Below are 16,619 nucleotides of genomic sequence, written 5' to 3' on the forward strand. Positions count from 1 at the left end.
TCGAAAAAGTATTTGCCAAAATTTTAGTTTCTGTTAAAAATCCGGGCCCGGGGGAAACACCCCGGTCCCCCCCCCCTCTCGGCGGCCTTGCTTTCTAGTGATGATGACTGTATTAAGTAAGACAATATTATTACCAATGTAGTTGAACACAACCATTTGTATAACTTTAGGTTAAAACCGACTGAAAATAGTAGTGTTGCTGTACATTGCACCAACTTTAAAATATACGTTTATTAAACATTTTATTCCAAACTTGAATGATAAAAAAGTTACATTATACGGTGAGATCCGCCAAAGTTGCTGAAGCAGTATTACAAAACCAGAATGCAGTTATCCGAAAAACATTCGAACTCTTCCGATCTTGTCCGATCTAAAAATTCCAAGCGATTTGAAAATATTGAAATTTTTAATAATTTGAGGTTCATCGAACTGCTGTAGGGCCAAATACTATGTTTTTTAAAATGAATCTCTATGAAAATATGCACAGGCGTCTCGTTTCTTCCCCCTTTTCTACTGAGCAACTGTTTGCGCAACTGAAAAAAAACAAATGTATTCGCAAAGATCACCTCGAAATTACTAGTATTCGAAAGGATATAGAAAATTTATCTCTGCCCTGGTAGGTGGATAGATGCCAAATTGTTCCAAAAACTAGTTATTGTCTATTTTTTGTTCATATTAAAGCATAATAAAAGCGATAGCAGCAACAAATAATTTTGGCCAGGATTTGACCCCAGTTACTCTTCTGTGCAACGTCGGGAAAATATTTTAGTTCCGTTTTAAATATGGCCGAATTTTCGATTCCAATCTCAATGGAACCCACTGTGCAACGGCAGAAACACTATACTAGAAAAAAATATCCGGATTAACATCATTATACAGCCGCATTTTCCTGGTGCGGTCGTTCCCGTTCTTAGTCGTGGTTGCGCTGAATGGCGATGGTAGAAAACTTTCTTCATCATTATGAATTTTATCGTTCCATTACGTTGTTGGTATCCACTATAATGCCGCTTTGGACGGATAATCTAAATAACCATTGCAAGGCGTACCACCGGGTGAAGAATTGCGATGCAATTATTTTGTTTTTCCGCCGAGTTCCAACGACGACGACGACGACGACGACGACGACGACGACGACGACGACGTGAACTAGTTATGGTGGAAAAGCAATGAAGAGTAAATTTCATCACCCGGTTAGTTATGGCGAAAAAGTTTTGTAACTAACGATACGAGAAGGTGTTGTGTTCGAATGCATGAAATTGAATTAGGTGAAGTAAAGCAGATATCATAAAGTATGTGGTCGCATCGTTTGCACCCAATAAAGTTGTTTACGACGTCTATTTATGTAGTTAGATTATGAAATGATTAGATAGCTTTTCTGTGTTGTTATATACAACCTCGTAGACCAGTTTTGAGTATGTTTCGTTTAAATATAGGAAAATTCTATTAGCTCGTATAAACTACCGTTTTTAACCCTATTAGATTGCTAGATATCAAATATTATTACTTTTCATCCAAAATCCAGTTCGGTTTCAATTGAACTCCGATCCTTTTTCTAAAATATTTCAAACCATGTCTATGAAGTTATCCCTAACATTCCGTGTGTTAGATTGATTTGTGTGTTGATAGCTTCTAAAACTCGCCAAACATACTAATACAATTTATTTCCTTTTCCCCCTTTAATGCAATCAACAAACCGACAACGAATGGATCGACGCAATCCTGCCCCGCAGAAAGTGGTGAAGAAAATGTGGGGCAAAACAACTCGATGGAAAGCACAACACTAAAGAGTAAACTGTTTGTAAAAAATGAGAAATCGGCAGCGCGCCGCACTTCCACCCCGGATAGTATGACCCTGCGGACGCGCGGTGGGGACGACTCCACGGATCCGATGGCCGGCAGTGTAGGTCCGGCTGGCACTGGCGGGGGCCCCGGAAGCAAAAAGGATACCAAGATAGAGATTCCGCTGCCATCGCACATGCAACCGTCGTCCGGGGAAAAATTAGCCGATAAACGAGTTAAGGTAGGTGTGATTGGGCTCGGGTGAGGGGGGGGGGGGGGGGGGTATGTCGTTGCTGATGGGTAAATGTTCGCCCTGATTGCGGAACTCGCCTCGGTTTTGTGAATTTTAGGGGATCAAGGGATTGCGGTGGTGATAATGATAGTGGCGACGGCTGATGGGCATTCTGCTCGTGTCACAATCGGGATTGCTTTGAAAAGCAGTCTGAAGAGGAACGTAGCTTTTGGGTACAGCAAACTTTATTTTTAATGCAGACATATCCTACGAAAATCATATGGACTATCACAAGGTGATCATGTATTTTGTATTAATTATAGTTCAAAATATGAAATTCATACTTTCCCTTAATATTATATTAGAAAACTAAGACAATTCCATGACTTTTAAAACACAGCATTTCTGATTTGACGCCGTGCGTCTTTTAGCGCCGTAAACGTTGACGTCTATATTTTAAATGGAAACGCACGGTGCATTGTAAATAATAAAGAATATCAGTTTCACAAGTGAACTAACGTTCTCGTTTAGCTGTCGTCATCGCTGTACCAGTCAACCACAATCATGCCGCGCTTATTTATCGCCTTTTAACTCAATCCTGTGAATGATTTTGCCGTTAATCAAATCGTTTCGAGCTCCATTTCTGGCTTAAATGTTTTAAATATATTTCGAGTAAATTTTTCCGTCCACTCCAGATTTCGTAATGGCATCGTACAGAGTCAATGTAGCTAGTAAAAAAATGCTCACAAATATAGCAATTTCGATCTCAACCACCCAGTACGACGAGGCAAGGTAAAAAATGATTTTCTCTTTCTTTACTGCTTGGCATCGTCGTCGTGCTAACGTTACAGAATTTTCCAGGATGACATAATTTTTCAAGGTTCAGTTTTTCGAAGCGCGCAAATAGAAGTTTTTGCTTTGGGGGCTCTCTTGATAGGAATAATGTTTTTCTTTCGCACAGCTCTGTCATTTTAGCCAGTGCTGTTGGTCGATGATTTAGGTGACTGCAAGTTGTGCTAAAATTATAAATTTCGGTCGCCTGGAAGTCGAGTCAAGGTTGGAACTTTTTTTTCTTACTCCAAAAATTTCTGAAATTTTGCTGAGCGCCAGCAAGAAAACGATGATCCATTTGACCGTTATTAATATTCGAGCTTCCGTTAATCTTCATTTGCATCACGATGTACTCCAACGGATGAGCCACAATTTCATTCGACTTCTCTGATGGATTCACTTGCACCGGATATGCTTCGCGTAAACGCGTTTATCCGCATCCGATTCCGAATCCGTGTTGGTGTTGAGTCTTGATTGAAAAAAGAGCTTTTATCAAATCCTGGCCGTGTCGTATCTATGCATGAGCACGCTTGGGTTTGAATAGAGGCCGCCTGCGCTTACCAAAATCTAGAAATTTCGTCTTTTGGTTTATGGGCTTGTCGCCCAGCGGCGCAAGCATAAATATTAAAGGGTTGTGTATTAGACACGTCCGCTGTGACATTAAAATGTAGTAATTTTCATTTCATCATCTCAGCTTAAAGTTGGTTCAACTATGAACAATAATTAACTTTCGTAGCCAGAGACGTCGAGAGCCGCGACGGGCCCCAAGGCTGGTATTACTGACGGGCCCTTCTAAACATAGTCAATTGAATCTTGATTAGCGGAATTGTATACATTTAACTGTTCAAATCGAACTAGGTTGATCTGTGGCTGTTTATGTTGATCAAAGTCTTATTACGCTAGTATATAGCGCTTCTACAGAAATGAACGAATTCAATGAACAAACATCTGTGACTTTGGAACATTATCACAGTAGTGATCGATTTCAAAGGCTTTTCTACCCGTCCAACCTTTAGATTGGGCATCTGCTGATGCTTATAGGTAAAATGGGACCATTGGCGTGCTCATAAAGTTATCTAATGTGGGCATCACAACACAGTTTGTTGTTACAAAGAATCGTAGACAGCGAACGGAAAATCGTTAAATAGGGGAATTATGGTTACAACCGACACCTTAAATGGAATGCGTATAAATTGGCATCAACAGCTTTGCTTCGATGTTAAGATCCAAGATAATAACACAAGTGCGCTGAAGGCAATGAAATTCTCGTGTTTGAGTGTAACGAAAACTAGAATTGAGTGCCCCTCTTGTTACGCTACCATTTGACTCAACGCGTTAAACAAAGATGGGTAGGGTGATAACAAAAAGATGGGGAAAATAGGCACATCACCCTAGTAGTTGCTAAAAACTATACAACATTACGTGCTGTTCAAAATAAACAGCTGATAACTAGTTAACAGGAAAAAACAACACTTATCAAAGAAAGGCATAGAATCTTCGATTAGGGAAGAGAGGGTAAGTATGAAACATTCGCAATAAAATCATAATGCATGATCAGAACCGTCTCGTTCCCTCATATTTCATGCATTCTAATTCTTTTCACGCGTTGCTATATTTTGGAAGATAAATGATAACTCTATTTCACTTGCGATGCGTTTATGCAAATGAAATTTCGGTTCCACCGTGGCAAAATTCAACTGTTGTTGTTCTTGATCCCAAGTTTCCAGTGGGTAATTTTTTTTTCATGTGGATAGTACTAGCTTTACTACTCACATTACTGAATATTTCATTACACATATGTATAGTGGGATCAAAATGCATTCGTCTAGCTGCTTTATTTTAGAAATAGGCATGGCGGCAGTCATGGAATATATTGCTTCGAGCTGACAGAACGTAGCAACTACACTGATAATATAAATTCGTAAATATAATGAAATCGATCATGCAATGCACGAATTCATTCGTCGTTTTCTGCAACGAATTATTTTCGTGCATTGTAAATAGTAGGTTTCGTTCATTTCATGTACAAGAATAGCCGCTTGCTGAACGAAAGCTTTCGTAAATTTTACACATTTAATGTACACTGCACGAATGCTTTTGTTGATAACGACATTATTTTTCGTGAGTGAAACGAAATGTTTTGTTCATTTTAATAAACGTGTGTGTATATTACAAACGATTTCGTTGGTCGCACGAATTCATTTCGTTTATCTTAGAAAAGTTTGCCTCTTGTTTTCAGTCGATCTTTTGGGATCGATGTTTGGCAACATCGATTTTTTTTAATTTAAAACAATCGATGTGGCCAAATCGATTTTATTTTGGTACGAAGAAATGGTCGCTTGATGAACGAAAGTTTTCGTAAATTTTACTTATTTAGTTTACATTGCACGAATGTAATCGTTGATAACGACATTATTTTTCGTGGATGAAACGAAATGTTTCGTTTATTTTAATAAACGTTTTTGTATATTACGAACGATTTCATTGCTCACACGAATTTATTTCGTTCATCTTAGGAAAGTTTTCGTATTCATTAGCATATTATTTTTTTCAATCGATGAGTTAAGATCGATGTCTAACAACAACGATTTTTTTAACTGACTAAAAGGATCGATCTGGCAAAATCGATTTTATTTCAACCTGTTCACCTCTATTGGGGAAAGATTGTGGTGTGAAGTAATAGCCGCTTGATGAACATTGGAATGTTATCGTTGATAACGACATTATTTATCGTGAATGAAACGAAATAATTCGTTGATGATAAATGTTTTTCTATATGATGAACGATTTCGTTGGTCGCACGAATTAATTTCGTTTATCTTAGAAAACTTTTCGTATTTATTAGTCTCTTATTGTTTTCAGTCGATCCTTTAGGATCGATGTTTGATAACATCGATTTTTATTTATTTTAAAAAATCGATGTGGCCAAATCGATTTTATTGTGGTACGAAGAAATGGCCGCGTGATGAACGGAAGTTTTCGTAAATTTTACTTACTTAGTTTACATTTCACGAATGTAATCGTTGAAAACGACATTATTTTTCGTGAATGAAACGAAATGTTTCGTTTATTTTAATAAATTTTTATGTATACTACAAACGATTTCGTTGGTCGCATTCGATCTTTTAGGATCGATGTTTGGCAGCACCGCTTTTTTTAATTAAAGGGATCGATCTGGCGAATACGATTCTATTTCAACCTACTCATCATTATTGAGAATTAGAAAGATTGTGGTGTGAAGAAATGGCCGCTTGATAAACGAAAGTTTTCGTAAATTTTACTTACTTAGTTTACATTGCACGAATGTATTCGTTGAAGACGACATTATTTTTCGTGGATGAAACGAAATGTTTTGTTTATTTTAATAAAAGTTTGTGTATATTACGAACAATCTCGTTGGTCGCACGAATTCATTTCGTTCATCTAAGAGAATTTTTCATATTTAATAGCATATTATTTTGACATTGCTCCTGCAGAGAAAAACTCAAACTAAATCATACAAAACCAACGAGCAGTTCGCGATGGCTCAACTAAATCCGTACTGCTCCGGATTCTGGATCAACCGAAAGAGGTTCAGGAAATCTACGGATGCGGATACGGCTACTAAATAGTCAGACCGAGATCGTGGTGATGATCATCAATTATCTGACGTATAGCAACAATGACTCTGTTGACGTTAACGGTTTGACGAATGGTGCTCGTAAATATTATGAAAACTTTCGTATATAGCAGCGAAGAATTCGTTTGCCTAATGAAGCCGTTTCGTAATAAGCCAACGAAAGTCCTTTCGTGGTTTTAACGAAAACCTCGTAATAAAAAATAAAAGTGTTTTAGTAGAACTACGAACGATTCTTTATATGTACGAAAAATTCGTATACTTTATGAAAATTTTCTGTACGAATCTAATTCCTAGCGATTTACGAATATATTCTATCAGTGTTCTACGAGGTCAGAAAGCAAACTGACGATTTTTTTTTTCTTATGTGACGCTTTTGTATGTGTGTCGCAGTTCATTGAATGGCAAAGAGGCGGTCCTAGCAACGCTCGCTACTTTGTTGACCTGAACTTTTTGGAGGTAATTATCAACGGTCCGATAATTACCTCCAAAAAGTAAATTATTTTTGTTATTTATAGTAATCGTACATTTAACGGAATCAAATACAATATAGGGTGATGTGCCTATTATCTACTGCCATAATATGCACATCACCCTATTGTGACCCTATTTCGTACCCTTTGATTTCGAACCAAGCATATGAGATCAGGGCTGGAAACCTGACATTTTTTATGAACGTCATAAGCTTACAAACTTTCACGCTGATGCCCGAGCAGGAAAGTCATAGACGAATTTCATGGTTGACGTACGTATGAATGTCGTTCAATGAATGTAATCTCTTTGGTGTGCGTGAATGCCACCACACAGCAGTTTTGTTTCCCGCCACCAAGGCTGGAAGAAATCATTTCAAATGACATTTTTAAGCGAAAGTTCGGGAAAAAACCAACGCGACCGCCACGATCCAAGTTTACCTAAAGCTGTTATGCATGTAAACGGACGAGAGAAAAGCAAAAACGTTCGTGCTGCTGAGTATGCCTGTTACATGTTCGTGAAAGTTCGATTATTCGGCTTGCTGCCGTAGTTGGGTTTCGTTCGCTAGCAGTTGCGAATGTATGTGAATGGCCCGTGTGTTTAACTTTCATCATCCGTTGCGTTGGAATTGTTGCAAATAAATTTCATAGCAGCGGTTCCAAATAAATGTAGTGAACGACATTCATGGCTTAGGGGAAGATGGGGTAAAACGCACCCCCGAGGCGAAATGCACCCTTTGCTTATATCGAAAACAACTGCAAATTTCTAGAAAACGGTAACACCAGCCGGTAGTCCGCCATAGTAAACATATACTGTCAAAGTTTGATAACCGTACATCAATAGCAGCTCGAGAAATAAACAAAAAACAATAACGTGCTCTCCTCATGTAATTATTGTGGCTCGTGCAACAAGGATTTTCCGCTCTTATAAATGCTGTTTTACTATTATATTAGAGCATTCCAGTTCTCTTTATACTGTTGTTCATTATTTTGTCGCACTACATATGAAAAATCTACTAAATAATTCCCTTTTTGCTAAATTTATATTTCTGCTCCATCGGGGGCAAAATGCCCTCTTCTCTGATTTTGCTGGTTTTTAATCGAAAACAGAAAAATCATTCTGAAAACCTACCAATTGCATATCCTAAGGCTATTTAATGGCACACTTTTGTGAAATCCCGTCAGAAAACAAAACTACTTGCTTGTTCACTGAGCATTATGCCCCGTTGTTGCGGTGCATTTTACCCCGTTGTTGTAGTGCATTTTGCCCCCGCACAGGTGCGTTTTGCCCCGCTTATTTTTCAAAAGGTGATTTTTAATGATTTTGAAGAATTGAATTATTTTCATGTTTTTGAATATTTTGCAAAGCATTATGATTTTGATTACATAGGAAAATGTTGGCTAAACGATATCATTCATTAAATTCTCCCGATTGATGTTCTATAGCTTAGTGCGTTGGGGTGCGTTTTACCCCATCTTCTCTATATTTGCAAGTTTGGAATGTGCGGCAGTTTTTTTTCGCTTGCTGTAGGAAAGGACTGCAAGCAAAATATTAGCGGTCACATAGTATCGTTGAAGGGAAAGTTGTTGGCCATTGAAAATCTATAGTTTTGTATATTTACAATGCGCTGATGCGTCAAAATGGAAATATTTTCAACCTTTTAGTAATGAGTTTTAGATTGAAGGGGAAATTTTTGGCCGTTGAAAATCAACAGATTTGTACATTTACAATGCGCAGGGGGTCCGCCGGTGCGCCAACATGGTTTTTATTTCAACTTGTTGGTAATGAGTTTTATATTGAAGGAGGAGTTGTTGGCCATTAAAAATCAATAGTTTTGGATATTTACAATGAAAGTTAAACACACCGGCCATTCACATACATTCGCAACTGCTAGCGAACGAAACCCAACTACGGCAGCAAGCCGAATAATCGAACTTTCACGAACATGTAACAGGCACACTCAGCAGCACGAACGTTTTTGCTTTTCTCTCGTCCGTTTACATGCATAACAGCTTTAGGTAAACTTGGATCGTGGCGGTCGCGTTGGTTTTTTCCCGAACTTTCGCATAAAAATGTCATTTGAAATGACTTCTTCCAGCCTTGTATGAGATAATGACAATATCGATTAGGCTAAAATAGGTGTGCAAAAATAAGCTCATGTTATATTCTTTATTTGTTGTGCACATTTGTATCTAGAACTATCCTCTAAATTCAACTTTTAATTAAAACAAAATCACCTTATTGAAATATCTGCTAATCCGCCTCACTCACGTAGTGAACCGAAACAGAATGCAACGGCGCTTAGCAAAATGAACACTCACGAGCCAGAATTTACCGCCTCATATCTCGTTATTCCGGCACAAATATATTAAACATACCTTGATTTTAACTGGAGAACCTTTTTACGATTTTGCCTTTCTCAATAGAAAGGTATTGCAATTGCTCTGAAAACCGACTTTTTAACGGAGGCCCGGAGGGCCGAGTGACATATACCATTCGATTCAGTTCGTCGAGTTCGGCAAATGTCTGTGTGTGTATGTATGTGTGTGTGTGTATGTATGTGTGTGTATGTGCGTCTGTGTGTGTGTGTACGCGAACACAATCTCACTCACTTTTCTCAGAGATGGATGAACCGATTTTTACAAACTTAGTCCCAAATGAAAGGTGCAACGTTCCCATAGGCTGCTATTGAATTTCTAATGGATCCGACTTCCGGTTCCGGAATTACAGGGTGATGAGTACGATCACGCAGAAAACGTCGATTTTAAGAAATTCTGCAATGAATGTATAATGGTGAAAATTTTTCCAAAATATGACCACAACTGCTTCGATTTGTAGTACTAGGTCATTAACAGCCATTCAAAGTCTCTTTGGTCACATTGGCCACCATCATCGGTTCCGGAAGCCCCGGCGGAAGTATCCAAATTCAGACTAACAGTCACATCGGTTTATCGGAGATGGCTAGACCGAATCAACCAAACTTAGTCTCAAATGAAAGATGTTGCGTCCCCGTAAATGGCTATTAAATTTTATCCCCAACTGACTTCCGGTTCCGGAGTTACGGGTTGTGGCGTGCGATCACATAGCAAATTGTGATTCAAACCGATACTCCGATGAAAGCAAAAAAGGTAAAAATTTCGCTAAAATGTCTCTCAAGTAACTTAACTTTGCAGTTCTAGGTCACCGACGGCCAAACAAACTTTCGTTGACTACATTGACCACCATAGACGGTTCCGGAAGTGCCCGGGAAAAGCGTCCATCTTTCATAACTAGCAAACTCATATCAGTTTCTCGGAAATGGTTGGGCCGATTTTCACAAACTTAGTCCTAAATGATAGCTATATTATCCCCACAGATGTCTGTAACATTTCGCACGGATCGCTTGTATGGTTCCGGAAATATAGACATAAAATTCCCATATAAGCCGGAACTTAAAATTTTTTTTCAAAGGGGGGACCCCATGAAATTTCAGAAATCGAATTCGTATTTTTGATGCCAAACATCTTTAAAATGCATGAAACGTCGAGATTTTATATTATCTCGAAAATTTTTTTTATAAAAATCGACTTTTTGGGACTTTGCCGATTTCGCACCTTTTTGCCTTTCTCATATAGAAAGGTTATGCAATCACTCTGAAAAACGTCAACCTAATCCCGGCCCGGAGGGCCGGGTGTCATATCCCATTCGACTCAGTTCGTCGAGATCGGAAAAAGTCTGTATGTGTGTGTGTATGTATGTATGTGTGTGTGTATGTGTGTGTGTATGTGTGTGTGTATGTATGTGCGTATGTGTCAAATAATGTCACTCATTTTTCTCAGAGATGGCTGGACCGATTTGCCCAAACTTAGTCTCAAATGAAAGGTGCAACCTTCCCATCGGCTGCTATTGAATTTTGGATCGATCGGAATTCTGGTTCCGGAATTACGGGTTTCAGAGTACGGCCACACAGAAATTTCTCATATAAACTATAGGAAAAATTAAAAATAGAATTTTTATTTTTGATGCTAAATGTGTTCAAGGTGCATGAAACGTCGAGATTTGATGCAAACTCGAAAAAAAAATTTGACTACGATTCACTTTTTTGGATTTTGGCACATTTTTGCCTTTCTCATATAGAAAGGTTATGCAATCACTCTGAAAAACGTCAACCTAATCCCGGCCAAATTTTTTTTTCGACTCGTTTAGGGTTTCTGGATTTTAACAGAGGCGTAGTTGATGGTTTACGGAGAGGGGTTACACCCCCCCCCCCTCTACTGTTCGCGCCCCTCCTTTAAAAATCTCCTTAAATCACCCCTCAGACCACCACCCCATCCAGCCCTCATACCCCTCCCTTTCAACCCCGTCATCTTTAAACCACCACTGTATCACAAAGCATAATAATTTAAGCTGGGGAGTCGTTCGTTCATGGGACTTTCGCCCTCTTCACATACCCAGCCCCGCATGACAAAATGAGTTAGCAAGCAGATAACATTGATCTAATGCTGATTAGGCTAATGGAGTATGATATTTTTTTGTTTCAAGTGTTTCACCGTCGACACGTAGCTCATCAAGTTCGTGGCTGGCATGCCATTGTGTATAAGTGCAAAGTGTACTAAGAATGTAATGGACATTTCCACAATTATGTTGAACATAAAAAGCCTCCGTGCCATAGTTTAGAGAAATGAGAAAGGCACAATTGCACCGCTAGGTGGATTAAAACAGGTTTTTTTCATTGTAAATGCTGTTATTTTTTGCTTTATATAGATTTTCGGGGTCGCTGATTCTGATTCTGATGTCGAAAATATAAAATTCAAAATGGCGGATCCAATATGGCAAGTGTGCTTGGCTAAATTTCATGTTTTTGCCATTCTCATAAAGAAAGGATATGCAATCACTCTGAAAACTGACTGTTTAACCGAGGCCCGGAGGGCCGAGTCTCATATACCATTCGACTCAGTTCGTCGAAATTGACAAATGTCTGTATGTGTGTCTGTGTTTTCAAATCTCACTCATTTTTCTCAGAGATGGCTGAACCGAATCACTCAAACTTGATGAAATGAAAGGTATAACGCTCCCATACGCTGCTATTGAATTTTTTGTCGATCGGACTTCCGATTCCGGAGTTACGGGTTGAAGAGTGCGGTCACCCAGCAAATTCCCATATAAAATGGTAACAACATGATGTCCAAATGGTGTAATACATATCAAAAAGGGTGCAAAATAACTCGGATTTGCGGGTCTAGATCACTAATGATCATTCTAAGCAGCTTTGAGCACATTTGCCACCTATGACGGTTCTTGATTCCATCAGGTACTTTCCAAGTTCGTAAGTTAATCTCACACCTTTTTCTCAGAGAATTCTTGACCGATTTTTATAAACTTGGTTTCAAATGAAAGATACAATACTCCCATGGACTGTTATTGAATTTCATTTGTATCTGATATTTGGTTCCGCAGTTACAGGTTGTTTATTGCGACCACATAGGAATTTCCCATATAAACCGGTACAATCGTAATATGTACTTGAAAGGTCAAAAATCCATTTCTATTTGCAAGTCTAGATAACATCATTTCTATTTACAAGACTAGATCACTGATGGCCAATCAAAGATTCTTTGAATATAATGTCCACTATCGACAGTTCCGGAATTTTCGGGTTCTGGACGTATTCCAGAATTAGTCACATCGATTACTCGGTGATGACTGAACCGATTTCCATAAACCAAATCTCAAATGGTGGGTATAATATGCGGTTGGGTGCTGCATACTCCATCAGCCTCCTCTCAGCTTCCCCTCACACAATCTCTTTCTGCATCAACACCCCACACCCCTCCCTTCCCTTTGACCTACATTCTCTTCATCCGCCATATACATTTTTAGAAAATTTCGTCCCATAGCCATATATTACAAGTGAATTTGGAGTCGCTCAGCTCAAATTTGATATAAAAAAGATCAGATCAATTCATCTTATAGTGATAAATTGATTTTGTCACACATTTTATGATATATGTTTTGCCAATAGTTGGTAATGAATACGAATGAGAATATAAATAAACTATCCGATTTCATTATCGTCAATTCGGTTCTTGCGGATTAGATTTCACCGTACTTTAGTGAACTGTAACTTTTTTTACTACAAATTTTATATTAGATGAGAGAATCTATCGACATACTTACTATTCTTACTATGACTTTCAGCTACCAATTCGGTATCGTTTGTTGGTTTTAATCGACAATTTTATTAATTGTGTGTTTAGGCTAGCCTCAATTCGTTTGATTTCTTTGCTGTATTTTCGATTTAGGTGTAACACTTTTTTACATTTTAACGACATTTTATTAGCTAGACATTACTGGGTAGGGAAAGTTATGAAAATTTAGAGCCCTTGCACTCCAGACGCCTTTCTACTACTTCTACTACTAGTCCATTGTTCACATTGTTCTTTCAAATTGATGTTCTTTGGTTGTTTCAAACAACTCGAATAATTAAAAATCATATTCGATTTTGTTCTGTTTGCTTTCGTCCATTTCTAGACAACCAGTTTATAAAAGGAGCAAATGAGTTATTTTAACTCTTCAATCTTTTCCTAATACACTAGTTATAACATTATTTATTTCTTGTATGGACTTGTCAGCTTTCAAATTCGTCCAAATCTGAAAAAATCAGATCCGTTCAGATTTCGAAAATATATATGTTAGTTAATTGTCAGCTAATAATTTTTGCTGAATTATTACTATCAATGTTAGAATTATTATTCGAACAGCATCATCTTGGATATAACCAAACATGCTTACCTTCTTCTTGAAAAAATATTTATTTACAGCTAAGCTAAAATGATGAGCAGTCAACCGTTTGGCGAAGCTACAACCTCAACAAAGATTTCATGAACAGTACTACTTTCATTAGTTGATACCTCAAATCAATCGACCTATCAAATTCGTCATTACGAAACAAATCTACTCTGCAATACAGATATGAAATTAGTTTGGTTTGGAAATATAAATGATTTTTGGTTTTCTTATATACATATTAAGGGACCATTCATAAATTACGTAACGCAAAAATTGCCCAGAATTGACTCCCCCCTCCCCCCATGTAACAAAATGTCACAAATTTCTTTATACCCCCCTTTCTTATTACGTAACAAATTTCGGGAAAACATTATTTTTCTTCAGTAAAAACATGTTACGTAACGATCTAGCTAACTCCCCCATATGTCACAACATGTCACAATCGGTCGTACCCCCCCCCCTAAATGCGTTACGTAATTTATGAATGGTCCCTAGGAAATCACTTCAAAAATCGACCTGTCATTTGAGTCCCAGAGAGCCAAATGTCACATACTATTCGATTCAAATCGTCGAGACCGCAAAATGTCTGTGGGTGCATGTGTGTATCAAATAATGCCGCTCAATTTTCTTAGAGATAGCTGAGCCGATTTGCACAAACTTAGTTTCAAATGAACGGTTCTAACGCTCCCACAACCTGCTATTGTATTTTTTGTTGATCCTACTTCCGGTTCCGGAATTATGAGCTGAAGACTGCAGCCACATATCAAATTCCTAAATAAACTTGCAACATGAAGATGTCCAAATGATGCAATACATATTTTAAAACGGATTTAACATTACTTGGATTAGTGGGCCTAGATCTCTAAAGACCAATCAAAGTAGTTTTGGCCATATTGGCCACCACTTAGGGGTGGGGGGTGGGGATAGCGTAGTTGGTAAATCGATCAATTCCCGATCCCGCACATATGGTTAGAGATTTCTCTAAAGAGAATTCTCCAACCCGACAAAGAGGCGAATGACCCTAAGGTTGAAACTTTTGCAACCAAAACAAAAAAAATTGGCCACCTATGACGGTTCTTGATACCCTCGGGTAACTATCAAAGTTCGTATGATAATATCACACCTATTTCTCAGCAAATTCTTAACTGATTTTTACAAACTTGACTTCAAATGATAAATACAATACCCATTGACTGCTATTGAATTACATTCAGATCTGACTTTTGATTCCGGAGTTACTACTGTTACATAGGAATTTAAACGGAAATAAGATACCGGGCATATTCCAGAATTAAAGTCACATCGGATTCGGTGATGACTGAATCCATGTTCACCAACTAGGCCTCTCTCACATCATCTTTTACAGGTATAATCCCTTTTCCCTCCCACTGCATTCCAAAATATGTCATACGAAGATAACATTGAATTCATGCTGATTTATCCACTTAAATATTATATTTTTTGTTCCAAGGACTTCATCGTCAACATGTTACTCATCAGGTTCGTGGCACTCGTGCTCTTGTAAATATGTGCAAAGTATAATAAGAATGTAATAGACATTTTCACAAATAGATTGAATATAACTTGCTATTGGATAAATGAGAAAGGCACAATTACACCATTAGGTGGATTAAAACAGGTTTTTCAGTTCAATATTACCATGGCTGTTTTTTCTTTTTCAAAATTTTAGAACTCGAATAATGATTTATTTTCCTGTATATAGTTGTCATGTGATGTATATTAATAAAATGTAATATAAGCATTTAAAAGTTTTAAATGAATATAAACAACGCACACATCCTCGTGATTCATGATTGAGAAAGGCACAATTGCACCGCTAGGTGGATTAAAATAGGTTTTTCGCTTTAAAATCACTCGTCAAACACTAGGATAGGCCTAGTGTTATAATAGGATAATATTAAATACGAGGGTTCACATTATTGCCATGTTTTGCCGATACACTACCACAATCAAAACAAACTTTTTGCATCCATCATACAGAAAAGATACACCAGCGCGACCAAACCAAAACATGAACTTGAAATTATATTGTTATGCAATTTTAGGTATAAGTGATCAATTATTTCAAGTTATTCAACTAATTGTTGATTGCAGATATTTTATTTTCATTTGCACATACAATTCGGATCAGGAGCAAGCAATGTGTGATGTGAAACTTGAGATTCCAGTTGTTAATCCTTCGCATGGTTATTTCCAGCATGCGCAATTCTGGGCGCTCTTCTACTAACAGCTGATGAGTGTAACTTAAGGTTTAACCGACAAGCTTCAGCAGCACGTGACTCGGACTTAGTCGCAGGGTCGGCGCGCTACTGGGCAAACTGGAGGGATTTCGCGGATCTGGTGGTATATAAAACACTCAAGTTTCTTAAAGTCCGTAAGTTTATTGTATGGTGGTGTGTGGTGTTTGCGTATCACTGGTGGGTTCACTAGTCACTGGTACGTACCGAATTGTAGACTATTTTGCCAGCTAGATGGACCAGCGAGCGCTCGCTGATCGGTTTTGGTCCGAAATAGCTGTTGACACGATGAACTTCCTGCAAGATGGCGATGACTTGGGTTTAGGGTTGCTGGAGTGGTGGGTAAAATGGCGGTCCAGAAAGCCGTTCTGGGCGAGGTGTTCAACAGGCGCTTCCTTCATTGGCGTGATCGGTTGGCGACGGACGAGACCGACTTTTACCAGACCGAGAAGGGTTGCTCTCCTTGGTAATTAGGGCATTTGCCCGAGAGTCTTTGTCCCTGGTTTTCGTTGGCGACCAGAGGGCTGAAGGCTGGTCCTTTACTGTTAGACGTAGGTGACCGTCAAGTCACCTAGGCCGATGCGTGTGCGGTGTGTCTCCGGGAGTTCGCAACTTCCCAAATTATAGTAGGTATCAAAAGGGTATCAAAAGGTTCTGAATGGCG

The 16,619-nt window shown here is 38.4% G+C and overlaps 1 protein-coding gene across 3 annotated transcripts in view; it reads left to right on the forward strand.

Annotated features, from left to right (window-relative positions):
- LOC131682539 (transient receptor potential-gamma protein) overlaps nt 1-16,619 on the forward strand; it is a 526,333-nt gene that overhangs the window by 444,142 nt on the left and 65,572 nt on the right. For all 3 annotated transcript variants that reach the window (XM_058964097.1, XM_058964098.1, XM_058964099.1), the window contains exon 6: nt 1,731-2,020. In XM_058964097.1, coding sequence (XP_058820080.1) covers nt 1,766-2,020 — 255 coding nt within the window. In that variant the 5' untranslated portion in view covers nt 1,731-1,765. The remainder of the gene's footprint in view (nt 1-1,730; nt 2,021-16,619) is intronic.

This window comes from Topomyia yanbarensis, chromosome 2, assembly GCF_030247195.1.
Source record: "Topomyia yanbarensis strain Yona2022 chromosome 2, ASM3024719v1, whole genome shotgun sequence".
NCBI classification, from domain to species: domain Eukaryota; kingdom Metazoa; phylum Arthropoda; class Insecta; order Diptera; family Culicidae; genus Topomyia; species Topomyia yanbarensis.